General features: G+C 38.4%; 1 protein-coding gene across 1 annotated transcript in view; it reads right to left on the reverse strand.

Moving 5' to 3' along the window:
- Nucleotides 1-27,470, reverse strand: part of NDST3 (N-deacetylase/N-sulfotransferase (heparan glucosaminyl) 3) — a 380,811-nt gene that overhangs the window by 201,010 nt on the left and 152,331 nt on the right. The window contains exon 4 of the mRNA XM_006881068.1: nucleotides 10,119-10,273. Within this exon, the coding sequence (XP_006881130.1) occupies nucleotides 10,119-10,273 (155 nt within the window). The remainder of the gene's footprint in view (nucleotides 1-10,118; nucleotides 10,274-27,470) is intronic.

Consider the following 27,470-nt stretch of genomic DNA (forward strand, 5'->3'; position numbering starts at 1 on the left):
AATCCTTGCCTCCAAGGAGCCACCCGGTTTAACCCTTTCCAGGACAAATCTGTTTGTTTTCCTAGCAGTCCATGGTATTCTCAATACTCTTCTCGAGCACCACAGCTCAAAGGCATCAATTCTCCTTCTATCCTCCTTGGTCATTGTCCAACTCTCTGATGCATAACATGTGATTGGGAAACAATAATCAGTCATGAGGGAAGTTTCTCAGATTGTATTGTCTGACTCCTTTCCAAATATTTTTGAAAGAATGTCTGTTTTAGAAAACCTCAGGAGTAACTTGATTTCACCCTTCTTTCTTGTTTTCTATTCTCTTGCATTAGTAGGATTGTTAAGTGTCCCCGTGGATTATGAAGCATAAAATAAATTTACACTTAGTATGTGAGAAAATGGGTTGGGAGGTTAAGAGAAAAGTCTGGAAAACACAATTCACTTAAAATTAAAATACATGTGCCTTTGGGATTGCAGTGAAGCTTCCTATCACTAGGCCACAAGAGTCCCCTAATATGTGTTCATATATGGTATATGTATAGGTCAAAACTATTGTTACAGTCACCATGTCAATTCATCTTGTGTGAGCCTGACAAATACATATATAACCAAAATATTAGCAGTTTGAAGCCATCAGTCCTCTGCAAGATAGGCAATCTGCTTCTGCAAAGATAAGGGCTTTAAGGGAGCTGTACTTGTTTTATAGAGTCTCTTCACAACAAAATCAACTTGATAGCAATGGATTACATGTGTGTGGCTGTAGGTATGAGTGTGTATGGGTACATGCATTTATACTACTAATTATAATTGGCGATCTATCCTTGATTAAATCTATTTTCTTGGCTGTTTTCTCCTAGCAAAAGTCTCCTGCTACATATTTTCTCAAATGTTGGGAAAAATACTGTCATGATAGTCCAGGTGTGTAATTTAGGGTGTCAATCTGTAATTTAGAAATGGCACTTTTAAATGTTATTTGCTAGACACTAGAGTTGGGTTAAGAATTGTATTATGATTTGGAATCTGTTTCTCAACTCATGGTACATTTTATTGGTTATAGTTAAATACTAACTAAGAGTAACAATGTTAGTCTGTAGACTAAGGTGTACCTGATCCAGGCCACAGTCTTTGCAATTATTTGCTATGTGTCAGAGAGCTGGACAATGACTAAGGATGAAAGAAGAAGAACTGATGCCTTTGAGTTGTGTTATAGAAGAGTGTTGAACATACCATGAACTGCCAGGAGAACAAACAGGTCTGGCCTGGAAAGGGTGAAACCAAGGTGCTTCTTCGAGGCATGGATTTTGAAGCTCTGTCTCACATATTTTGGACATGTGGCAAGGAGTGACCAGTCCATGAAGAAGGACATCATGCTTGGAAGGGTGGAGGGACAGTGCAGGAGAAGAAGACCCAGGATGAAATGGATTGACTCAGTGACTGGACAAATGGGATTAGGTATGTTGGAGACAATGAGATAGCCTCAGGATAGAGCAAGAAACAGAGCTATTGTACGTAGGGTCATTATGAGTCGCAGGTGACTCCACAGCATTTACCAACAACAATACACCTGTAGTAACTCCTAAACCTGACAGATGGGAAAAGGATTGAGAATGTCAATGACTTCTTATTACTTGGATCCATAATAAATACTTTTTTTACTATGAATATAACACTATTCTTCCTCTTTTTTTTCATTCCCTGCATAGTATACCTTTTGATTATCTGATTCAACATGGCCAACCCTGGTCCACTGCATCTCACTAATGCCTAGTATGTCGATACTCACGCGTTCCATTTCATTTTTAACAATTCCCAGTTTTTCAGCATTCAAGCCACACACATTCCATGTTACAATGATGTTTGTTATTTATTTATTTTCCTCATTTCAACTGACTCTCAATCTGGGCTCTACCACTACATTACATTAACTATCCTCTCTGTTTAGTGTTCATAGAGTTTTCAAAAGTCTGTTACTAATCAAGTGGACGGCCCATCCTGTTTCTTAGTCTGTCTTAATCAGGGAGCACCACCAATCTGTCCATAATGGGAAATCCTTTTAACATTTGACACCCAGTGGCAAAGATATCAGTACCACAGCCAATCTCAAGTAATCTTACTACAGCAAACTGACAAGAGCTGCATCACTTAGAACAATGTTCTCTCTATACCTATTCAATCTGTATGCTCAACAAATTATCTGAGAACCTGGATTCTACGAAAAGGAGAGTGGAATCAGGATTGCAGGGCGACTCATCTACAACCTATGTTATGCAAATGACATACCTTGCTTTCTGAAAGTGAGGAGGACTTGAAGTACTTACTGCAGAAGATCAAGGAATGCAGCCTATGGGATGGATTGCATCTCACTGTCAGGAAAAGAAAGATTCTTACTACTGGACCAATAGGCAGCGTCATGATGGATGGAGAAGAGACTGAAACTTTCCACAGCTTCATCTTGCTTGGAGTAATAATTAACACCCTTAATATCACCAGTCAGGAAATAAGGACACGCATTGCACTGGGAAAATCTGCAGTTAGGGATCTTTCCAAAGTATTGGGGAACAGTGATATCAGTTTGAAGACTAAGAAGTGTCTGACTCAGGCTACAGTCTTTCTGAATACTAGCTATGCATCTTAGAGTTGGACAACGAATAATGATGACAAAAATGAACTGATGCTTTTGAGCTGTGGTGCTGGAGAAGAGCACTGAACAAGATTAAGATGCGTCTGATTCAGGCCATGACCTTTTAAATCACTTGGTATTCATCTGAGAGTTGAACAATAAACAAGAATGACAGGAAAAAACACTGACATTTTTGAATTGTGATGTTGGAGAACAGTGCTGAAGATCCCATGGATTTCCAAAAGAACAAATAGATATGACTTGGAGCAGAGTGCCCCTTGGAGGCAAAGATGATGAAGATTAATCTCAAGTTATTTGGGTATTTTGCTAGGACAGGTTAGTCTTTGTAGAGGAACAGCATGCTTGGAAAGGTGGAAGGATGGTAAAGGATGGGAAAACCCTCAATCAAGTGTATTGACACAGTTAATGTGGCAACGGGCTTGAGTGTGTCAGAGATTGTGAAGATGGCACATGATAACAAGGTTCAGATCAGATGCTCATAGAGTTGCTATGAATTGTACTTGACTCGACAGCATCCAACAACAACATGCCTGTACTAAGAAGCTGCACTGTAATCTCAAAGGCATTTGATTTGAATCCACCACCTGCCATGAACGAGAAGGATGGGCAATTTCCTCCTGTGTGATTTACTGCCTCTGAAAACCTGTTGGAGGATCTGCTACAGGTCGATTCCAAGTCAATGGCAAATAGCAACAACTTAAGTGTAGAGAGTTTTGGTAGCCAAGTTGATAGGTATTTAGTTACACTGCTAGCCCAAAGGTGAAGCCTTTCTGGGATTGAATCCAGCAGCCACTCTGCATGAGAAAAGCTGAGCAATCTTCTGTGCCATTTATGTTGTTGTTGTTACGTGCCGTCGAGTCGTTTGCGACTCATAGCGATCCTATGTACAACAGCCCTAAACCCTGCTCTATTTTGTGCCAATTGCACTGTCTCTGACAGAGCCACCCCGATTACCCCAGCTACTCAATCAATCCATCTTATAGAGGATCTTCCGCTCCTGCACTGTCCGTCTACCCTCTCAAGCATGATGTCCCTCTCTAAGGACCTGTCCCTCTTTACAACATGTCCAAAGTATGTCAGATGAAGCCCCAGAATCCTGGCTTCCAAGGAGTAGCCTGGTTTAACCCTGTACAGGATGAATCTGTTTGTTTTCTTGGCAGTTCAGGGTACATTCAATACTCTTCTCCAGCACCACAGCTCAAAGGCATCAATTCTCCTTCTATCCTCCCTAGTCAATGTCCAACTCTCTGATGCATAACAAGTGATTCCAAAGACCATGGCCTGTATCAGACACATCTTAGTCTCCAGAGACACACCTCCGCTCTTGAGTACTTTAGAGAGGTCCCTAAGAGCAGACTTTCCCATTGCAATATGTTTTTGTATCTCCTGGCTGCTGGTGCCAAGAGTGTTGACAGTGGAGCCGAGCAAACTGAAGCTGTGAACAATCTCAATCTCTTCGCCATCCATCCTGATGCTGCCAATTGGTATAGCATCTGAAAATTTGTTGGAGTGTCAGCTATGAATAAGTTCTGACTAGATGGAGTGTGCCTATACCTATGGTTATAATACTATTATCAGGATAGATATTTTTGTCATGTTAATGTGTCAGAATTAGTGTAATGTGTGTCACAAAGCAATCTCTTTACAGATACACAAAACAGACTAAGGGATAAAGCAGAGATGGTCATAGATAGATGCCCTGGCACCATAAAGATCACCAAGGAATCAAGGAAGAGATGCTGAAAAGTGATAAAAGACCTTTCCTTGGAGTGAACAAAGAGAAAGTCTTATCTCTAATCTGGCCCCTTCAATTCAGACTTCTAGCTTCCTTCTCAACTGTGAGAAAAGAAATGTGTTTGTTAAAGTTACCCATGTATATTTCCATTATAGTAATGTTGTTATCATTATGGACTATCGAGTTGTAACTAATACATAGCTGACCCTCCAGCAGGTTTTCAGAGGCAGTAAATTGAATGGGAGGAAACTGCCTATCTTCATCCACTGTAGCAGCTCGTGGATTCAAACTGCATGCCTTCTGGTTGGTAGTACAGCTTCTTATCACTAGGCTACCAGAGTTCCTTCCTAGATAAATAAGGATTGATTCATTTTTTTTAAAAGCCTGTAATTCTTATGCCCGGAAATTAAAAGACTTATTGCGGTGGGAAATTCTGCTGTTAGAGACCTCTCTAAAGTACTGAAGAGCAATGCTGTCACTCTGGAAACTAAGATCTGCCTGATACAGGCCATGGTCTTTGCAATCACTTGCTATGCGTCAGAGAGCTGGAGAATGACTGGGGGGATAGAAGGAGAATTGATGCCTTTGAACTATGGTTTTAGAGAAGAGTATAGAATATACCACGGACTGCTAAGAGAAAGAACCGATTCGTCATAGAGAGGTTAAACCAGGCTGCTCCTTGGAGGCAAGGATTCTGAAGCTTTGTCTGACATACTTACCAGTCCCTGGAGAAGGACATCATGCTAGGGAGGGTGGAGGGACAACAAAGGAGAGGAAGACCCTTTATGAGATGGATTGATCTAGTTACTGGAGTAACGAAGGTGGGTGTGTCGGAGACAGTGCGATTGGCACAGGATAGAGCAGGGTTTACGGCTGTTGTACATATAAGGTCGCTATGAGTCGCAGGTGACTCGACAGCACATAACAATAACTCCTGTCCATGTCTGCACTCATAAATGTACTTTCAAACCTTTGAAATAGTTTTACATATAGGTTATAAGCTCACATATTTATGAATACTCATTATTCCGGCCATTGTTTGGCTTTAATATGGATAATTATGATTAAACTTGACTTGATGCAATATTATTTTATAGTACTTGTGGGTTTGTTGGATTCTTTTTTTCTTCTTAATCATTTACTGCTTATCTTTTACTCAATTTATGTACATATTTTTTTTCCATACAATATTTTCCAGTAGATGTAAGACAAAAATCTGCAGATTTAAGAGGAAATGACAAAGCATTACTTTTTTCTTCACTGATTGCTGATTATTAACATCAATGTTTTTTTCTCCCTCATCCTTTCTCACTGATTGTCACTGCAAGCATCAGCACACTTAAGCCTCCTGAAGCTGACAGAATTAATGTTGGCTGCATTGAGATAAGGATTTTAGTGGTCTCTATTAGAAATTGTGGCAATGATCACCCAATGTTGCACGCTATCTACTATTTCTCTTTATTTTTTTGGGAGAAAATGCTGATTCTCTAATACAGGCTTTGAAAATATTGCCAAGATCTTTCCACCAGAGCAGTACAGAGTAGTCCTACTATTCTTGTTTTCTTAATGAACTATCAATGCATTCCAAAAGTGCACTTGAAACTGTATCTCTGTGTAGGGGAGTTGACTAGAATTAAAAGACAAGCCCAAGTTCCTGACGTTACCCACAAAATACTCAATTTTTTAACTTTTTTGCGTGAAAAACCCCAGTAAGTTTATATATTCTAACTCTTTATCATATACATATAGTAAATTGCTGTATATGATACAGATCAACCACCCAAGCCTCTCAGCTCCAGTCATTTATGTAGAAACTACTGCAGGTGAGTGGGCATCAGTTCTCTCTGGAATTCATACCGGCTAAATATTACATGGCTGAGTGGCCAGCCATGGGGAATAGACAACCCTCTCTATTGACTTTCTGCACTAGCTTTTTGTGCCATTTTAGAGTAAAATATATGTTAAAGGGAAGTATGTGAGAAGAAAGATTACATTTTCACCCATACTGTTACTGGGGGAAATACTGTTATTTGGAAAATGTAAAAATTGGCCATATTTTGCTTAATTTCTAAATAAATTGCAACTGGTTATGAATGAGAGCTTTAGATCTGTGGCAAAATATTTTCTATATGTCGAGAGTATGAAAATACATTTTTAGAGTTTCTCCAAATTATATCTAAACTAATCAGTGTAGTATATTTCAATTTATTTTTGCACACTAGATTAAGTTTACAGATAAAAGGAGTGGTTTATAAAAGTGATTTTGCCGTTCAGGGTTTATTAATTATATCATCAGTGGACACTGTAAAATCAGTTTTGAGATTTACAAATAACAAAAAATAATACAGTAATAAACCAAGAGATATCACATTTCAATTCCTTCTGGAGCACTCACTTATGCTGTCTTATGCCATAAGCTCATGTTTTCATCTGGCTTAAGCTCTGGTGGCTTAGTAGTAAGGAGTTGCACTGCCAACCCAAATGCACAGGTTCAAATCCACCAGCTGCTCCACAGGAGAGATATGCTCAGTCTCCTCTCACGTGATTAAGTGCTTCTGAAAACTTACCAGAGAGTCAGCTGTGTGTTGGTTCTCACTCCAAAGCACTTAACAACAATGCTGTAAGTATTTATTCAATGTTTTCTATGCTGTTATTAGATGCTGTTGAGTTGAACACAACTCATAGTGACCCTATGAACCAGAGGTTTGAACCCTGTTCTATCCTGTGCCATCTTCACAATCTCTGACATATTTGAGTCCATTGCTGTGTCAACTCATCTGGTTGAGTGTCCTCTTTCACCATCCTTCTACCTTTCCAAACATGATATCCCTTTCCAATGAAAACCTCTCTTAACATGTCCCAAGTATGAGAAATAAAGATCACCATCCTTCCCTTTAAGGAGCACTCTGGCTGCACCCTCTCCAAGACATATGTATTTTGTTCTTTCGGCAGTCCATGGGATATTCGATACTCTCCTCCAACACCACAACTCAAAGGCATTGATTTTTCCATCATCCTTATTCACTGTCCAGCTCTCAGATGCACAGCAAGTGACGGAAAAGACCATGGCCCGAGTAAACCATTTTGGAGAGGTCCCTGGTAGCAGACTAGTCCACAGTAATACGACTGGTCACAGAGACTCTACATATTACAAAAAGAAATTGCTCAGTCCTGTGACATCCTCATATTTAGTTGTGAGTAAGAACAATGTAGTTTATATCGTTTTCACTGACTTAATAGATTTCCAAGTCTTTCTTCGAGACTATTATTAGTCTAGATGCTCCACTGAAAGCTGTTCAATGGCAAAGCAAATTGAAAGCCTCTAATGAGAAAAGGATAATGGTTATGTATGAGGGACATTGGCCTAGAATGAAACCCAGAGTTTTTGGGTAGAAAGTGAGAATTCTTTGCACAGAACCAGCACTATCTCTCTTTCATGTGATATCATGATGGACAGAATATAATTCCTGTCCTCAAGGTACTCCCTGTATTGACTTGTTAATCACTGCATCTCTTCTGCAATGATTAAAAGCATATTTTCCTTCACACTGTATTTACCAGTATTTTTACTGCTAATTTCTCTCTCCTGAGTCATAAATTCTTTAGCAGCAAACAGTGTAGTTTGCTTCAGGAAAATTAAATTGCCAATCTGATAGCATTTATTTTTTTGCAATATCTTTGAAATGGTTTTCTTTTTGTTTCCATTACTTTCTCAGGTTTAGTCAACATTCAGTACTTCAGGCTGAAGGCATGCTATGATCTCTTTACTGGTCTTTTTCCTCAGCCTCATTTCACCCCAATTCATCTTGACACCTAAATCTCATTCTTATTTCAGTGTAAATCTAAAATCCTATTTCCACTGGAATATTTATCTGGCCACTGCCAATGTCACTTATCTCTCTGAACTGTGGGTTTGTATCAGTACTATTCATTTTAGCAGAATATATCATTTTACTGGGTAATTGTTTTGTGTGCACACTTCTGTCTCCCCAGTGCTGCAGAAAGCTCCTGCAAGACAGAAGCCAGTATTTGACAAGGAAACAAAACCTATAAAATAGGGAAACAACAACCTCTTCAACAAAGTTGGAAAAATGGAACATCTATGTGCGAAAAACTGAAACAAAAGCCACATATCATACCATACACAACAATCAATTCAAAGTGCATTAGACAGCTAACAATAAAAGTTAAAACTATAAGGATCATAAGAGAGAAAATGTGCCCAAACTTAGAAGCCCTTGTCTATGGCATAAATGAGCTTGCAAATATAGCCAGAAATGCACAATCAGGAAAGGATAAATTTATGAATAAGGCCTTCTAAAAATCAAGTCTCTGTGTGCATTGAAAACTTTTCCCATTAGGTTAAAAAGAATGCCTACAAATCAGAAAAAAAACAAACAACAACCCAACATTTCCCAATGACATTTTGGCAAGGGTCTCATGATGAACATTTACAGACTATTAGAGGGTTTTGACAAGAAAAATACTGATATCTCAATAAAAAAATGGGCAAAAGACATGAAAGACTTATTACAAAGGCATTCAGATGGTCAATAGACACATGAAGAAATGTTCAACCAGAGAAAGAGAAAAATGCATATCAAACAGCATTGAGTTACCATCTTATACAAGTAGGTGTGGCAAAGTTAACACAACGGTAAACAATAAATAATAAATGTTGGTGAAGACGTAGAGAAACTAGAACTCTCTTGCATTGCTGGTGGGATTAATTACATCTGGTACAACAACTCTGGAAGACAATTTGGCATTTACTCAAAAAGCTTAACACAGAATAAGACCCAGATATCCAGTGCTAAGAAAATACCACATGGAAATTAAAACTGAGACAAAGAATGAAGATATGTACACCTATGTTCATGGTAGTGTTATTTACAATAGTAAGAAAATGGAAACAACCCAATGCCAATCAATAAATGAGTGAGAAATTTGTCTCAAAAATGGGGAAATTGTGGTGCAATCATACAACGGAATACTATGTAACTACAAACACAATCATTACATAAAATACTATATGACATGGGCAAATCTAGAGATCATTATGCTGAGTTAACTCAGTCTCATAAGGACAAATGTTGCATAAGGCCATTACTGTAAATGAAGAAAAGAAACTGAGCAAGGTGTGTATAAATGCTCAAAGGGTAAAGGGGTTAAGGGAGAATGAAGTGTAAAAACAGGAAGGAGAGGACTCACTAGGACAGCAGAAGTTAGAGAGCAGATGGAGGGTGAAGGAATAGGAAAGGTTCAAAGGGGATTTGAAAAGACCAGGTAATGACAGACATAAAGCAACAGTAATTAACTATAAAAATACCATGTCTATGAATGATTGTATAAAACACAGTATACATGAATAAAACAATGTAAATCAAAGATTATTTCATTTAACAATATATATGAAACATAATATACATGCACATATCACAATGTATATGAGTTCTTGTTTGCAAACCAATAAAAATATTAGGGAAGCCATGTTTTAGGAGCTCTGATGAGCACGCCATGTGACTGAGTGTTGTGAGTGACTTGTTAAGGTGGTTATAAAATAAAGCCCCTTGAAACATCAAACACAGTGATATGCAAACACTACCAATTCAATATTGTATTATGAAGATCTTCTCTAGGATCTCATAGGCGGGGAAAGGCCCATTTAAAAATGCTAATAAGAATCTGTAGTAGTTTTCAATATAGAATCTTTATCTTAGTTAAATGTAATTGTCAAGATAAGTTACTTACCAAGGCAAATTTTTTATTGAGAATCATCTGTTCCACCAATGATGACTCATTATGGAAAAGGTGGGGCTGCATATGGCTCCACATATGAGGAAACCACCAGAACTCATCAACAGACCCCAATAGACAGTCATCTCCTTCATCTTCATCTTCAGTTCCTTCAGGAGGGAAAAAAAAGTAGGTTATTCAACTAATTCTGTTAGTTACCTATCTACTCTTCTCTGTGCACTTAAAATACACCACATACATCATTATAAATATCTATCAGATTTTGAACATAAAATGTAGCCAAGGAAAATCTGCTGGTTGGAGAACAACCAGAGAAGAGTATCTTTTTAAAAACTGTTATTAAACATGAGAAATGAATATAAAATCAATGAGATAAGGAAATGCATAACCACCTTCCCCCCAGGACATTAGAGCTTTAACTTTCAGTATCATTGCACATTGTCATTTTGAACAGACCATTACACTCTACTGGATAATTCAAGGAAACATATTGTTTTTAGAAAATATGAGATGAATAGAAAAAAATAATGATACAATGAGTGAAATGTGTGTTATAGGCCAATAGAAATTAATTTTGCCATGTTTGCGTATACAGTCATAATTTATAATCATATAGTCCTTTATTTGTGTTCTTTAATTTTATTTTAGATTTGAAAAGAGTTTACTCTTAGATTTGAGAAGAGCCTATTTGGAGGAAATGAAGGCATGCATAGAGTCCCTACACAGTTAACACGCTAAGCAAAAGGCTGGATGTTCAAGTCCACTCAGCGGTGATTCTTAAGAGAGGTTGGCAAACTACTGCTACTAAAAAAAAAAAAAAAGAAAAAACCAAAACCAAACAAACGAAACAACAAAAAAACCCAGGTGCTGAAAACTTCACAAAATGCAGATTTGTACACCACTGTTCATAGTAGTGTTATTCACAATTGTGAGAACATAGAAACAGCCCAGACATCCAACCACAATTGAATGGATTGAGAAACTGGTACTTTCACATAATAGAAGACTACACAGCACTCAGGAGCAATGATTTGGAAAAAGAGCTACATAAATTGGGAGATACAGGAGAGCATTATGCTGAGTGAACTAAATCAATCACAATGACAAATACTGTATATGGTCATTATTGTAAAAACAGAATAATAACTACTAAAACATACATGAGGAGTCGAGGCTGGGAATTGATGGGAGCAAAGGGGTAAGAATGGGTAGGGGTAAAACCACAGGGTTTCACAATTTGGTGGGTGGAGGGTGGGTTGTGAAATAAATGGGAAGGATCTGGCAGAGACCTGAAAAGACAGGGCAATGATAGGCAAGGTCCAATAGTGATTAATTTTATGAAAAGTAACGCATGAGGAGATTTGGGGTCAAGATTGGTGGAAGATCAATCAACAATCTGCATTACGCAGATGATACAACCCTGCTTGCTGAAACTGAACAGGACCTGAGGCGCTTGCTGAAGAGGGTCAAGGTCTGCAGCCTTCAATATGGATTGAGGCTCAATGTCAAGAAGACAAAGATTCTCACCACTGGACCAACTGGGAGCATCAGGATGGATGGTAAAGCGATTGAGATTGTACACAGCTTTAGTTTGCTTGGCTCCAGGGTAAACACCCTTGGCACCAGCAGCCCAGAAATTAAAAGATGTATTGCCATGGGAAAGTAGGATGTTAGGGACCTCTCCAAAGTTCTGAAGAGCAATGGTGTCTCTCTGGAGACTAAGGTGCGTCTATACAGGCCATGGTCTTTGCAATCACTTGTTATGTATCAGAGAGTTGAACAGTGACTAAAGAGGATAGAAGGACAATTGATGCCTTTGAGCTGTGGTGCTGGAGAAGAGTATTGAGAATACCATGGACTGCTAGGAAAACAAACAGATTCATCCTGGAGAGGGTTAAACCGGGTGGCTCCTTGGAGGCAAGGATGCTCTATCTAACATACTCTGGACATTTTGTAAGGAGAGACTGGTCCTTGTAGAGGGACATCATGCTTAGGAGGGTGGAGGGACAGTGCAGGAGGGGAAGGGCCCTCTATGAGGTGGATTGACTCAGTGACTAGAGTAATCAGGATGGGAGTGACAGAGACAGTGAGATTGGCACAGGACAAAGCAGCGTTCAGACTGTTGTACAGAGGGTCGCTATGAGTCACAAGCAACTCGACGGCACATAACAGCAACAACAACAATGCATGGGAATGATCATATAAAACATAATGTGAATGAAGAATAGTGTGAGACACAATGTATATAAACTTTTTAAACAAACCAACACAAAATAAAATTTTAAAAATGGGGGGGAGTGATGGATAGAGAGAAGAAGCTGAAAAGTGGTAAGTCATAGTAAAACAATCATAGTTGTCCTTTTTCTCAAGTTCTTGTCAGTACACCCTTACTCCATCCACTAGCAAATTTCCATTTTCTTAGGTGTCAGCCCTGTTCTTGTTCCCATCATTTTTCACACCTAGGTTTGTTTCATTTCTCCAATGGATCTCTATAAAGCTCAAAAGAGTATATAAACACTTGTTTAAAAACTAAGGAGTGGGTGATCTAAACTTCAGTATTTTCAGTTGCTTCATATGCAATGTTGGACAATATCTAGTTCTTGTTTCTTTCTTGGCATACCTTCATATGACATAAATCACCACAAAATTATGTAACCACATTTATATTTCAGCCACAAAGCCACAACACTGAATCCAATAAACTAAAGCAGAAGAGTCTGCACATTATTCCCTTCTGTTTCTTTTCGAAAAATCTATTCTTACATTTTCAAAGCCAGCTCATATGTAACTGGTTGTTGTAGTATTCTTCAGTTTAAAGACTGTGGATAGAAGGCTGTCTTGGGCCAGGCAATAATGCCAATTCCTATTATTAACAGCTTTAATTTGGCTTTACAATCCACATGCTTGGAACCAGTAGCCAGGAAATTCAAAGATAAATCGCACTGGGAAAATCTGCCATCAAAGACCTCTCCAAAGTACTAAAGAGCAATGATGTCAGTCTGGAGATTAGGGTGTAACTGATGCAGGCCATAACCTTTGCAATTATGTGCTATGCAACCTGGACAAGGACTAGGGATGATAGAAGGCGAATTAATGCTTTTGAGCTACGGTGCTTCAGATTATTGGATATACTACAGACTGCTAGGAGAACAAAAACGTTCATCCTAGAGAAGATGAAAACAGGCTGCTCCTTGGAGGCAAGGATTCTAGTTTCATCTGACATACTTTGGACATGTTGCAAGGAGGCACCAGTAATTGGAGAGGGACGTCATATGCTTGGGAGGGTGGAGGGACAGCTCAAGAGAGGAAGACCCTGGATGAGATGGACTGATTCAGTTAATGTGGTTATGGGGATAGGTGTATCTGAGATAATAAGTTTGGCATAGGATAGAGCAGGGTTTAGGTCTGTGGTACACAGGATCGCTCCTAGTCAACATAAACAGCAACTATTCTCTCATTCAATTTTCCCAGAGAAGGCAGGCAAATCCTAATGACAGGAAAATAATTAGGTCTCTTGATTTATTGGACAATGAAAGAGATTTGCTGAAGTATTTAGTAGGAGGCTTCACAATCATTCCACTGTATACAGGAAACAGGAATTGCATGATGTGCAATGCGTCAAATAACATAATTTTTCAATTATGGCAGTTCCAAATTTCACTATCATCTGCTAAAGCATACTGATGATATGAAACAACTACAACAACAAAAACAAATGCTTCTCCCTTCTTTAGAAAGGTTGTTGTTATGTGCCGTGACGTCACCTGTGTCTCACAGTGACCCTATGTACAACAGCCTTAAACCCTATTCTATCCCTTGCCAATCTTATTGTCTCCAACACATCTATCCCCATTACCCCAGTGACTGAATCAATACATCTCATGGAGGTCCTTCCTCTCCTGCACCCCCCCAGGCAAGATGTCCCTCTCCAAGGACTGATCCTGCCTTGCAACGTGTAAAAATTATGTCAAAGTTTCAGAATCCTTGCCTCCAAGGAGCAGCCCAGCTTCACCCTCTCCAGGACAAACTTGTTTATCCTCCTAGCAATCCTTGGTATATTCCATTCACTTCTCCAGCACAACAGCTCAAAGGCATCAACTCTCCTTCTATCATCCCTCGTCACTGTCCAGCCCTCTGATGCATAGCAAGTACTTGCAAAGACCATAACCTGTATCATGCACACCTTAGTTTCCAGACTGACATCGTTGCTCTTCAGTACTTTGGAGAGGTCTCTGACAGCAGACTTTCCCAATACAATTAATCTTTTAATTTCCTGGCTGCCGGTATCAAGATTGTTGATTATAAAGCCAAGCATACTGAAGCTGTCTACAATCTCAATCTCTTCACCATCTATCATCTTGCTGCCAGTGTGCCCAGTGGTGAGAATCTTTGTTTTCTTGATGGTGAGAATCACACTTGTTTAGAAAAACAGTTCAAATATATTGAAATATCCAAATAAATGAAAATTTCTGATGCTAGAGACTAGTTATCCCATTATACTGTGGCAACATGAATATACAATAGAGAATTAAGAGAAGTCTAAACATAATGGATTTTATACTTCCTAGGAAATATATAGAGAATTAAAAGAAGTTTAAACATAACAGATTTCCTTTCTAATGGAAAATATAAAATCTATTATGTTTAGACCTCTCATTATTCTCTATTATATACTCTTGTTGCCACAATATAGTGGGATAACTAGTCTTTGGAGTCAGAAATTTCATTTATTTGGATATTTCAATATATTTAAACTGTGTATCTAGATAAGTGTGCTTTATAGCCTCGCATATCCAATGGAAGGTCAGCTATAAGTTAGTTCTGACTCAACAGCAGTGAGTGATTCAAATGCAAGATATTCTTCTATTACTTAAAATTGTGTGTCTGACAAGATATCATATTAGGAGGAATTATAGTTTTGCAGTAAGACCAAGTTGTTACGATCTTACATGCCCAAAATGAGACCAGCAGATTGGGGTGACAGGAGACATGAGTAACGGGGAGGGAACAGATATAGTGTGAAAAATAACGTACACTAACTTTCTAAGTCAATCAGTGTAAAATAAAAACCAAACAAATGGAAACTTGAACACCAATAGTCATAGCAGCAGTATTCACCATCGCAAGAACATGGAAACAGCCCAGACGTCCAACCACAAATGAGTGGATTGAGAAGTTGTAGTACATTTATACAATGGAATACTATGCAGCATGCAGGAGCAATGATTTTGTAAATTACTACCTAACTTGGGAGGGACTAGAGAGAATTATGCTGAGTGAACTAACTCAGTCCCACAAGGACAAATATTGTATGAAACCATTATTGTAGAATGAGTATAAGGATCCAAGGCAGAGGGGAGGTTAGAAATAGAGAGTGTGGATGGGTGGGGGAAGGGAGGGTATTACTCATAGAGTTACACAATTTGATAGGTGAGTAGGATGAAGGAAATAGGAAGGATCTTTTGTGAAAAACAATGTATTCAAACTTTGTAAGCAAATCAGAATAAAATAAAAAAATAAATTTAAAAACACACACATACAACAAACAAACGAACAAAAAAATGAAACCAGGCAGAAGTCTCCTGAGAAGGTGATCAAAGCAATCACTTAATTCCTGATGCGTACTCTTCCTGTAATATGTACATAAGCAGAGTAGAGTTCTCAGTTTCTGAAAAGTCATTCCCCATACTGCTTTTCATCTTTATTTTCTATACCTGCATTTCCTATCTTTACCTTCATCTTTCTTCATGTCATTCCTTTATCCGTTTTTCTGGTCGTCTCTGTTCAATGCTTGCTTATCAGAACAGAAAAAAGAATCTGAAAGTTCTTTATAGAGAGATGGTACAGTGTTCCCCTGCCCCCTTTTCTCTATATCATGGTGAAATCTGTGATTAAAGCATTTGTTTATTTGAATCGTGTAAGTGTTAAACAGATGATGTAAATACACTATGCCATTTATCTCTATTCATAGTAAGAACACTATTTCTTATTTCCTTTTTTCCTTTTCAGATCTGTTTTGTCTAATTTCTTTTAATCTCACTTTGAGAATGTTTTTATATCATAATTAATGCTATTGAGAATGATTATTTGTTGCTTTTTGTTTTAAATAATAAATTGAAAACCAGCTGAAATATACTTGCTTATGGCTGAAATCCCACCCTTTACTCCTCCACTTTGTCCGCCTTTGTCAGAATTTGTGGAAGAAGGGCTAGAATTAAATTCCTACTTTTAAGGACAATTTCTTAAATTGTCATAAAACTGTGCTATACTATTTAATATTTACTGCAAATCATAATATATTTCTCTTTATAAAAGGGTGTGTTTTTAAAAGAGAAGTAAATCCTAATTTACTTGGTTTATAAATTATCTTAGTAGTTTGCTGAGCTGGTTGCTTTTTGGTGAGTATTCAAAACACCAGACTTGACCAGCATAAAAACAGCAGCAGGAACAGCAGAAGTAGCGGTAATAGCCACAAGAGAAGCACCCTCAAAGGCAGATGGAACAGCCAAGAAGATCTCGACCTTTTCAGCCTATTAGAAGGTGTAATAAGCCTCCACAGAGAAAGCCGGTACCCACCTGTGTCCATTAATGATAGTACAGTGTTATGACATTCCAGCAGGGTAACTAATCTTCAGACACACTACAGAAATCAGTTTCCTCTGTGACTTCAAGGACTTCACATTACAGATACTACCTTTGTTAAACACCTACTACTTAATCAGCCTGAAGGAAAATGGATGAGATGCTCATCAGGATGGAGTCACCAGCTCTCCATTTGTCTCCAGTCTTAACTGCTTGCACATCACACAGGATTTCAGTGCTGCTTCTGAGTATCTTAATAAGTAACGACCATTGTCTGGAAGGAGGAGATTTTCTTGGGCCCCAGTCCAGTAACCTTACATTAGGTAGTGACATCAGCACGAGTTGGAGCTGACAGCTTCTTGGCAAGTAGTGTGTCTCTAATCTCTGTAAAATTATCCTCAGACAATACAACCACACATTTCCCTAGATGTGAGGTAAACAGTTTCTCCGGAGTCATTTACCATATACCTTCAAAAAGTCTTGGCATCATGTTCTTGGCCAGCAGCAACACAGCCTTCTTGCAGAAGAACGTGATTCTGATGCATCTATTTGGAGCTTACATTGTTTGCTTCTATAACGAAGCATTTTAAACAAGTATCCAAAAGCTGGATGCTGGATGATCTTAAGTAAATAACTGAACTTCCAGGTCACCTTGTCTTCTCTAGGCTTCTAAGCAGTGTCAGGGACTGCCATTAAGGCTTCAAAAATTGATGCCAAGCTTATGAGGATGTGTGTTAAGAGTTTATGTATCTATCTAAATACTTGAAGGCACCTAATGACAAAAATAGCAGTGTTTCCCCCTGAGAATTTTCTACTTTATTAAAAACTACAATTAATTAATGGATATCTGGTGGCCTGATAAGAAGTTGTGCTACAATCCTGAAGGCATGCAGTTCACAGTCACCAGCTGCTTTGAAGAAGGATGGGTAATCTTCTTCTGTGAGATTAACTGACTCTTAAAACCAGCTGGAGGATCAGTTATGGGTTGGTACTGAATCTATGGTACACAACAACAACAGCAACACAACCACAACTACAATTAAAACTTTAGTGGTGTCAAACATTAGGGTTAAGTGCTTGAAAATATCATATTTTAATTCTCAGAACTTAACTAAATAGAAGCCAGTGTTAATTACACTTTGTAGATAAAAAACACTGATATTTGGGGAGATTAAATAACTTGTCCTAAATATCTGAGATGGTTGGGGCAATACTTGAATTCTAATTTAGTTTTGTTGTTCATGTTGTTCATTGCCTTCGAGTTGAGCATGGCTCTTAGAGACTCTATGAACAAAAGGCCTGAAGCCCCTCTACCACTATCAATATTTATCTAAGTTCATAGAATTTCTGGAGGCAGGCTACATAGGAAGTGGATACCACTCCTGCTTCCAAACCTGTCATAGTATGTTACTGTTGTTATGCACCATTGAGTTGTCTGCGATGTATAGCGACCCTAATATAGCAGCTCTGAACCCTTCCCTGCCCTGAGCCAGTCTCACTAACTCTGACACACCAACCCCAATTGCCCCAGTTATTGTATCAATCCATCTAATTCGGGGTCTTCCTCTCCCGTGTTCTCCGTCCATCCTTTCAAGCTTGATGTCCTTCTCTAAGGACTGATCTCTCTTGGCCACATGCCCAAAGTAAGTGAGGCAGAGCTTCAAAATTCTAGCCTCCAAGGAGAGCCTTGGTTTCACCCTCTCCAAGACAGACTGATTTGTTTTCTTGACAGTCCAGGGTATGTTCAAGACTCTTCACCACAACTCAAAGGCATCTATTCTTCTTTTGTCATCCTTAGTCACTGTTTAACTTTCTGAAGCATATCAAGTAATTGAGAAGACCACAGTATGGGTTAGGTGCACCTCTGTGTCTAGACCGACATCTTTACTCTTCAGTACTCTGGAGAGGTCCACGACAGCAGATATTCCGATTGCAATTCATCTTTTGATTTCTTGACTGCTGGTATTAAGAGTGTTGATGGTGGATCTGAGCAAGCTGTAATTGTTAACAACCTCAATCTCTTCCTTTAATTACAGTGCTGCCAATTGGCCCAGTGGTGAGAATCTTTGTCTTCTTGATGTTGAGCTTTAATTCATATTGAAGACTATAGTCCTTGACCTTATGCAGCAAGCACTTCAGGGTCCTCTTCGGTTTCAGCATGCAAGGTTGTGTCATCTGCATAGCATAGGTTGTTAATGAGTCTTCCTCCAACCCTGATGCCACACTCCTCCTCATAAACCCCTTTAGTAGTTCCAAATTCTGTCCTTTTTAACTATCATTGTCTGACCAACTTTCTAGTGTGAAATAATATCGGCTGTAACAATATGATCTTGTTATTGAAAGAAATGTCAAAAGTTAATGGAAAATTTTAATTTGAAGAATGATTATGAAAGAATTAAAATTCCCACTGTTTCTTATACTAAATAAACGGAAGGTACATAGTGTTATCCTCTGATAAAAGGAAGTTAAAATAAGAATCTTTGAAAATTAGAAATTTAGTTTGCAATATATTGTTTATTCATTAAATTATTCCATTAGGAATTTATGAAGTGTATTGTTTTTCAGTGATTTTTCTGAAATACACTTATCTGTAAAAAACCTAAAAATGTGATTGTAAGTGAATTTAGCCTTCCTCTTACCATTCAATTAATAATGAAATAACACACAACAAAAATTCAATTTTTCTGAAGCACTTTTGTTGGACTCTTTCTTACTCACCTAAGGTTAAGATTGCTAGTTACATTCAACAAGCTAAGTTAAATGCAACGTACACTAGACAGTGAATAAATATGACGAAGTATTCATGTCTTTTAAATGAGGTGTTGAAGAAGTGTACTAAATATCCAATAGACAAAAATTACATGTCTTGAAGAAAATATAGTCAGAGTACTCGTTGGAGGAAAAGATGATAAACTTTGTCTCACATACTTTGAGCATGTTGCAGGGAGACATTGTTTGAGAGGGACATCATGTTTGCAAAGGTGGAGGGATGGTGAAAGAGAAGGTGATGCTCAATGAGGTGGTTTGATACAGTCACTGTTGCAATGTGCTTAGGTGTGTCTGAGACTGTGAGGATGGCACAGCAGAGGATAGGGATCAGATCTACTGTTCACAGAGTTGTTAGAAGTGGTACCCAACTCAATGGCACCTAATAAAAAACTATGTTGAGACCTCATCCTTTTATACCTCCATTCCTTACTTAGAAAATAAGGTAACATAATTCCTAACTTGTAGGATTTAATGAGAATTCATAAAACAAATGCTTTGCAAAGGACACGGTCATTACTTACTAAAAGAGAACTACTATACTCATCATATCTTCTATCTCATAAAAGTACACAAATCCTTGAAAACTTAAAGATTTCAAATAAACCAAGATGAAACTTCCTCTTGAAAAAATTTTACTATTATGACAATCTTGTCTTTATCAGCCCCTCTGAGATTAAAATTGATAGAATTGTTAACAGAAAAAAATTGACTAATTTATATAAGACAATGTAATTTAGTTAAACTTTATACTTATTTTTAGAAAGATTTAAGACTATTAAGTTTTATATATGTGTCTTATATAATCCATTGTACATTTTACAGTCAACTGCTTACTCTTGCTGTTGTTGCTGTCAAGTCTAGGAGGAATCATAGCAATTCTATGATCAAAAGATCTGAACCCTGTTCTAAAACTATCGTCCTTTCTCTAATGTTCATAGTGTTTCCAAAGGCCTGTTGTTTATAAAGTGGATGCCAATCCTACTTCCAAGCCTGTCTTAATCTGGGAGCTTTACCAAACACTGTCCACCAGGGGTAACTATTAGGATATTTGACACAGCAGTGGCACAGTAACCCCAAGTTATCTCAGTACAACAGACTAAGCTCAGTGCTGTTCCACTTAGAAGAAGGTTCTTTATAATCAATTAACACTAGTCCTGAGAGTTACAGGTTTGAAGGTTCAACCAACTTTTTTCTTTTTAACTTAAACAAGAGGCTTCCTGTCTACAGCTGACTGTTAACTAAACCAGGCAACCAATCAACTTATAAATGATTATGAAAAAATTTTAAAAAAACAACACCAAAAACCAAAACAAACCCTACCAAACAGTTTACAACAGCCTTTCAACTAAATCAGGAAAACCTACCCTCCAGAAACCAACTGGTTCACAGTGAGCCGCCAAACTTGAGACTTACAGGGCCCAACTAACTTTTGAATACAAAGGACCACCCACTAGGTCCTGATTGACTTAAACAAGAGGCTTCCAGCCCAGCTGGTTTTTCATTAAACCAGGAGACAAATCCATTAACACACAATTGTGAATGAAATAAAAAAATGACCAAAGAGTTTTCACCCAACTTTCAACTATGTGTCTGAAATTGGGACAATAAGGATGACAGAAGAAGCACTGATGCCTTTGAATTGTGGTGTTGGTGAAGGATATTCAGTTTCTCCTGGACTGCCAAAAAGAACCAAAAAACCTGTCTTGAATGAAGTTCAACCACAGTGCTTCTTAAAGGCAAACCTGATGCAGCTTTACCTCACTTACTTGTGGTCCATTTTGAGGAGGAACTTGTTTCTGGAGAGAGACATCATACTCATAAAGGCAGAGGGGTCAGCAAATGAGAGGAAGACAGTCAATAAAATTTACTAACACAGCAACTACCACAATGGGCTTAATTAGGACAGAAAACACTAGGAAGGCACAGGAAAGGATAAAGTTAAAATCTTGTTTTCAAAGGGTTACTATGAGTCCTAGTTAAATTGATGGTACTTTAGAGGTAAGGAATTGCATTGCTAATACAAAGGTACATGGTTTGAATCCATCATTTGCTCTGTGAGAGAAAGATGAGCAACCTCCTTCTGTGTGATTTACTGCTTCTGAAAAGCCACTGGAGGGTCAGCTATGGGTCAACTCCAACTCAATGATATACAAAAACAATAACAAAAACCATCTTCCTATCATAATATATCTCTTTCTCTCATTGCTTGAGTCAGAACTGACTCATAGCTGATTCACAGATTTTTTTGTTGGAGGTAAGAATTTTGTAGAGAGACCAGACCTTGGAGAAGAACATCATGCTTGGAAGAATGGAAGGACAGTGCAGGAGAGGGAGACCCTGGATGAGATGACTTGACATAGTAACTGGGGTAATGGGGTTATGTGTGTCAGAATCAGTGATACTGGCTCAATATAGGGCAGGGTTCAGAGCTATTATATTTAGGGTCACTATGAGAGCATAGGCCAGGGATGTGTCCTGTCTCCATACGTTTTCAACCTGTATGCAGAACAGATCATCTGGGAGGCTGGACTCTATGAGGAGAAATGTGGCATCAGGATTGGTGGAAGATCTATCAACAATATGCGTTATGCAGATGACACAACCCTGCTTGCTGAAACTGAGGAGGACCTGAAGAGCTTGCTGCTGAGGGTCAGGGACTGCAGCCTACAATATGGATTGAGGCTCAATGTCAAGAAGACAAAGATGCTCACCACTGGACCAATTGGCAGCATCAGGATGGATGGTGAAGAGACTGAGATTGTTCATAGCTTTAGTCTGCTTGGCTCCACAATCAACACTCATGGCACCAGCAGTCAGGAAATTAAAAGACGTACTGTGATGGGAAAGTCTGCTGTTAGGGAGCTCTCTAAAGTACTGAAGAGCAACGGTGTGTCTCTGTAGACTAAGGTGTGTCTGGCACAGGCCATGGTCTTTTCAATCACTTATTAGGCATCACAGAGCTGGACAATGATGAGGAAGGACAGAAGGAGAATTGATGCTTTTGAGCTTTGGTGTTGGAGAAGAGTGCTGAGGGTACCATGGACAGCTAGGAAAACAAACAGATTGATCCTGGAGAGGGTTAAATCGGGCTGCTTCTTGGAGGCAAGGATTCTGAGACTTCATCTGATATACTTTTGGTCATGTTGTAAGGAGGGACCGGTCCTTGGAGAAGGACATCATGCTTGGAGGGTGGAGGGCAGGCGTAGGAGAAGAAGGCCCTCTGGGAGGTGGATTGACTCAGTGACTGAGCAATTGGGATGAGTGTGTTGGAGACAATGAGATTGGAACAGGACAGAGCAGAGTTTAGAGCTGTTGTACATAGATAGGGTCGCTATGAGTCACAAGCGACTCAACAGCACATAACAACAACAAAACAACATGAGTTGCAGGTGACTCGATGGCACATAACGACAACAACAACAACATAGACTGCATGGGAGTAAACTGCCCAACTTTTAAGCAACACAATTCCTTGCAGATTCTGTCACTATATTGTTGCTGCTATTATATGCCTTCAAGTTGACTATGACTCACTGTGACTCTATAACGAAAGGCTCTTTATTGTGCCCTATCCTGAGCCAATCTACCATCTCCAAAATACTTGACCTTATTGTTACAAGTGTCTTGCCACTCCATCTTGTTGAGGTTCTTCCTCTCTTGCTTTGACCCTCTACCTTACCAAGCATCACGCTCTTCTCCAAGGTCTGGCTTCTCCTGACATCATGCCCAAAGTACGTTTCACTGTCCTTGCCTCCAAGGAACACCTTAGTTTCACTTGTTCCATCTAATAATAATGGTCAAAATTAGATAAATTTACCCTTGCTCATTTATTTATCAATTCTCTTTTCAAAAGTCACTTTTAAAGTTGCTGGTGCTGTAAAAGTAAAACCTTCACTAAATGCTCATGTTAGTAAGACATGACAGATGGTAGATAAATTATTTAAAAACAAAAGTGTGTGCAACAGTAATTTATGATAAGATGCAGTAATCTAAGGCTAGACAGGAGCTTTTTAAAACTAACACAGAATATTTACCAGAAAATCTATTGAAAAACTTTCCCCTGAGAAAAGTAACAAATTGTTTGAAAATTTTCCATCTGAGCTCAGCACTAACACTTTATACCACAGCATCATGATTTTTATTGAATAATATACTAGATTTCCAAGCTAGTACAGTAGAAAAGAAATGAAATGAATAAGTTTTGGAAAGAAAGGAAAAGACACAATTCTGATTTAGAAATTCAGTTGAACCCATAATCTATTACTATTGTTATTATTTGCAGTCAAGGCAACTATACAGTGACCACATAAATAAGAGATCAGAACCTTCCCTTTCCAGTAATATCCTCACAATCTTAGACATGTTTGAACTCATTCTTAAAGTCACTGTAAAAGTCTTTTTTAGGATCTTCCTACTTCCTCTAACCCTCCACTTGTGATAAATGACCCTCAACTTCCTGATATGTGAAGGAAAGTCTGAAGTCATCAATGACGTCATTTTACTTGGCTCTACAACAACATCTGTGATAGTAGCTGTTAAGAGATCAAAAGATGAGTTACATCAGAAAATAAGTTGTCAAAGACCCTTCCGAAAAACAAGGGTATCATTTTAAAAACTAAGAAATGCCTGACTCAAGCTAAGGTATTTTGTTTCATATTAATTTGGAAGTTGGGCAACTAATAAGGATGACAGAAGAAATGAAGTCTTTGAATTGTGGTGCTGATGAAGAGTATTGAATATACAATCGACTGCCAAAAGAACAAACACATCTTTCTTGGAAAAAGTACAATCAAGTGTGGTCCTTAGAGGCAAGGACACTGAAACTTCATCTCACATAATTTGAACATGTTGTCAGTAAGAACAAGTCCTTGAAAAAAATATATACATAACACTGGGAGAAGTTGAGGTTTGGCTAAAGAGAAGACGACTCTCAAGATATTCTGACACATAGAATGGGATAGAGCATGTTGGAGATTTTGAGGATAGTGAAGAATAGGGAAAAGTGTTCATCTGTTGTTCATAGGGTTCATGAGTGAATATGTAGTTTACTTCACAGACCCTCACAACAATAGAAATATGCAGAAAATCCAAAATAAGCTATAACACATTGTTGTTCATGTTATTTCTATATGCGAGTGAACTGACTGCATATTATTACATTAACTGTTTCAATCCATCTTGTTGAGGAACTTCCTCTCTTTCTCTGACTCTCCACCCGTTCAGCATAACATCTTTTATCAAGGACTAGTCCTTACTAAAACACCAGAAAGATATTTACTTGTGCTTTACTGACTAGGCAAAGACATTTAACTGGTTCAGTCAGAACAAAATATGGATAACAATGAGAAAAATGGCAATCCTGCAACATTTAATTGTAAAGCCTATATGAAGACCATGAAGCAGTTGTCCAAAGAGAACAAGGGCGCTAATTGGTTTTAAATTAGGAAAGATGTGTGGCAAGGTTGTGTCCTTTATAGATATAAAAGAAGCTATACTATATGAAAACAGAGTCACTGTACCAAAAAGTACTGATTGACAGTTTTAGGAAGTATCATATGAGCAGGAACCAATAGTAATGAAGGAGGAAACGGAAGTTGCATTGAAGACATTGGCAAAATATAAGGCCTCAGGAATTGACTGGATACTAATTGACATTTTTTTCATTTAACAGATGCAGCCCTGGATGCTCTCACCAGTCTATGCCATGAAATCTGGAGGACAACTATCTGGCCAATGGATTGGAAGAGGTCCATATTTATTCTAATTCCCAAGAAAGGTCATCTAACAGAATGAGAGAACTATCAAACAATATCATTAATATTACATGCAAGCAAAATCCTTCTGAAGATAACTAAAAAAATGGCTAGAACAATATATAGGTAAGAAAGTGCCAGAAGTTTAAACAGGATTTAGAAGAGGCCATGGCGGCAGGGATATCACTGTTGATGCTACGTGGATCCTGGCTGAAAGTAAAAATACTTAAAGAGTGTCTATTTATGCTTTATTGACTATGCAAAGGCATTTGACTATGTGGGCTGTAACAAGTTATGACTAAAATTGAGAAGAATGGGAATCCAAGAGCACTTAATTGTGCTCAAGTGAAACCTATATCTGAGGTTGTTCTGTAGAGAGAACAAGAAAACTCTACGTTGCTTAAAATTAAGACGAGAGAGTGTCAGTGTTGTGTTCTGTCTTCTTACCTATTCAGTTTGTATGGTTACCAAATGATGCAAGAATCTTAACTTTGTAAAGAAGAATGTGGTCAAGATCAGAGGAAACCTCATCAAAAAACCCGTGTTTTTCAGATTATAGAATCTTCCTTGCCATTAAGTAAGGAGGACTTGAAGCACTTGTTGCAGAATATCAAAGAATTTAGTCTTCAATATGGATTCCATCTCCATATCAATGAAACAAAAATTCTTACTACTGGACCCATAGTCAACATCATGTTGTTGCTGTTTGCCTTTGAATTGCCTGCGACACATAGTGAAACAATCTACAACGGCTCTGAAGTCTAACCTGTCTTAGGCCAATCTCAAGGATTCCAACATACCTACTCCCATTGACCCAGTTGCTGTGTCAATTCCTATCATCTGTGGTCTTCCTCTCTTGCTCTGTCCTTTCGTACTTCTGAGGATAATGTTCTTCTCCAAGGACGAGTTCCTCCTGGCCATATGCCCAAAATAAGTCAGAAAGAGCTTCAAAATTTTACCCTCCAAGGAAAAACTAGATTTCACCCTCTCCAAGACAAACTTACCTGTTTCCTTCGAAATCCATGGTATGTTTAAGACTGTTATATAAAAAAAAAGACTGTTCTCCTGCATCACAACTCAAAGGCATCAATTCTTCTTCTGTCATCCTTAGTCATTGCTCTGCTCTCTGATACACAGCAAGTAATTGAGAATAATATGGCATGGATCAGGTGCACCTTAATCTCTAGATTGACATCGTTGCTTTTCAGTAAGTACTCTGGAGAGGTTCTTGGCAGCAGATTTTCCCAGTACAATTTATCTTTTGATTTCCTGACTGCCGGCGCCAAAGTTTGATTTTGGAGCTGAGCAAGCTGTAACTGTTATCAACCTCAATCTCTTCTCCGTGTATCACAGTGCTCCCAATTGGCCGAGTGGTGAGAATATTTGTCTTCTTGATGTTGAGCTTCAATTTATATGGAAGACTACAGTCCTTGACCTTCTGCAGCAAGTGCTTCAGGTCTTCAGTTTCAGCAAGCAAGATTGTGTCATCTGCATAACGTAGGTAGTTGATGAGTCTCTCTCCAATGCTGATGCTAAAGCCCTGCTTCTCGAATGATCTCTTCTGCATATAAATTGAAAAAGTAGGGAGACAGGATGCATCTCTGATTTTGAACCTTTCCTGATTTTGAACCATGTACTGTTTCCTTGCTCTGTTCTGAGAACTGCCTCCTGGCCAAAGAAAGTTTCTGCAGAGTGCAGTCAAGGGTTCTGGTATCGATTCACCTTCTCTTCAAGATTAACCATAATTTATTGTGATCTACACAGTCAAATGCCTTTGTATAGCTAATGAAACACAGATATGCAACCCTCTGGTACACGTTGCTTTCTGCCAAGATTCATCTGACACTGGTGAGAAAAGTCTCTAGTCCCACAACCTCTTCTAAACCCAGCTTGCATTGCTATTAGTTCCCTATCAATTCTCTGTTCTGGTTGTTTCTGGATAGTGTTTAGTATGATTTTGTTTGTATGTATACTGGTGATATCATTCAGTAATTTTCATACTCTGTTGGGTCACCATTTTTGGAATGGGAATAAAAATGGATCTCTTCTAGTCAGTTAGCCAAGTAGTTATCCTCCAGATTTCTTGGTTCAACTTGATGAACACAACCAGGGCAGCATCTGTTTGCTGAAATATGTCAATTAATATTCCATCAATTCCTGGGGCTTTATTTTTGCCAAGTCCTTCAGATTAGCCTGAACTTCCTCTTTCATCCCATTGCCTCTTGATCATATGTTGTTCCTT

This window comes from Elephantulus edwardii, unplaced genomic scaffold (genome assembly GCF_000299155.1).
Source record: "Elephantulus edwardii isolate Elephantulus edwardi_28Jun2011 unplaced genomic scaffold, EleEdw1.0 scaffold00012, whole genome shotgun sequence".
NCBI lineage: Eukaryota > Metazoa > Chordata > Mammalia > Macroscelidea > Macroscelididae > Elephantulus > Elephantulus edwardii.